Below are 1,228 nucleotides of genomic sequence, written 5' to 3'. Positions count from 1 at the left end.
GCACCCTTCCTCGCTGGGGCTAGGCTTTTCCCCTCCGGCCAGAGCCCAAAGCTCCTTCAGGCCGGGAGGAGGCTGGGGCCCGGGGAGGGGACGCGTGCGCTCCCTCTGCGGGAGGTACCCTCCTGTGCTCCGAGGACAAAGCGCCGAAGCGCTCCGGGTCCGCGATCCGGCGCCCCGCGCGTAGGGGGCAGCGCCGGGGGTGGAGAGGCGCGGCGTCCTGGAGTGGACAGGGCCGGGGGAAGAGGCCGAGTTGTGTGCGCTCGAGTGAGAGCCCGGCGCTGTGGGTCTGAAACTACCTGTAGCTGCAGCTACCTGCCCGCCCCACCTCGGGAAGAACAACAATGCTTCTCGCGCGCGCGCGTGTGTGTGTGCGGTACGTGAGTGTGTGCGCGGCGTGTGCGATGTGTGTGCCGCAGCCACTCCACACCCCGATCCGTAGTATTTTGCTGTGTTCAGGTTGCGTCCGGGAGCGCGGCACCGCCCGCTTTGCGCTGGGCTCTGCGTTCCTCTTGCCCCATGCGCTGCGCACTCCACCCGGCCGCACCCTCGGCACCCGGGCAGGGACCTGGGCGCCGCGGCCCGCAGCCGGCTCGCCTTCACTCACCCTTCCTCTCTCGCCTCTCTCCTCAGAGAATGTGATGGACATCGGTCTGACCAACGAGAAGCCCAACCCGGATCTCTCTTACTCGGGCTCCTTCCAGCCAGCCCCCGGCAACAAGACCGTGACCTACTTAGGAAAGTTCGCTTTCGATTCCCCTTCCAACTGGTGCCAGGACAACATCATTAGCCTCATGAGCGCCGGCATCTTGGGGGTGCCCCCAGCCTCGGGGGCGCTCAGCACGCAGACATCCACCGCCAGCATGGTGCAGCCGCCGCAGGGCGACGTGGAGCCCATGTACCCGGCACTGCCCCCCTATTCCAACTGCGGTGATCTCTACTCGGAGCCCGTGTCTTTCCACGACCCCCAGGGCAACCCCGGGCTCGCCTATTCCCCCCAGGATTATCAATCGGCCAAGCCGGCCCTGGACAGCAACCTCTTTCCCATGATTCCTGACTACAACCTGTACCATCACCCCAGTGACATGGGCTCCATTCCGGAGCACAAGCCCTTCCAAGGCATGGACCCCATCCGAGTCAACCCGCCCCCTATTACCCCCCTGGAGACCATCAAGGCATTCAAAGACAAGCAGATCCATCCGGGCTTCGGCAGCCTGCCCCAGCCGACGCT

General features: G+C 65.8%; 1 protein-coding gene across 2 annotated transcripts in view; it reads left to right on the top strand.

Moving 5' to 3' along the window:
* The window catches only part of EGR3 (early growth response 3), a 5,002-nt gene that overhangs the window by 646 nt on the left and 3,128 nt on the right, over positions 1 to 1,228 (top strand). For both annotated transcript variants that reach the window (XM_006156462.3, XM_006156464.3), the window contains exon 2: positions 631 to 1,228. This exon is cut by the window's right edge and continues 3,128 nt beyond it. In XM_006156462.3, the coding sequence (XP_006156524.1) occupies positions 631 to 1,228 (598 nt within the window). The remainder of the gene's footprint in view (positions 1 to 630) is intronic.

Source organism: Tupaia chinensis, unplaced genomic scaffold (assembly GCF_000334495.1).
Source record: "Tupaia chinensis unplaced genomic scaffold, TupChi_1.0 Scaffold000494_1, whole genome shotgun sequence".
Taxonomy (NCBI): domain Eukaryota; kingdom Metazoa; phylum Chordata; class Mammalia; order Scandentia; family Tupaiidae; genus Tupaia; species Tupaia belangeri.
This window is presented reverse-complemented; position numbering and strand designations above follow the sequence as displayed.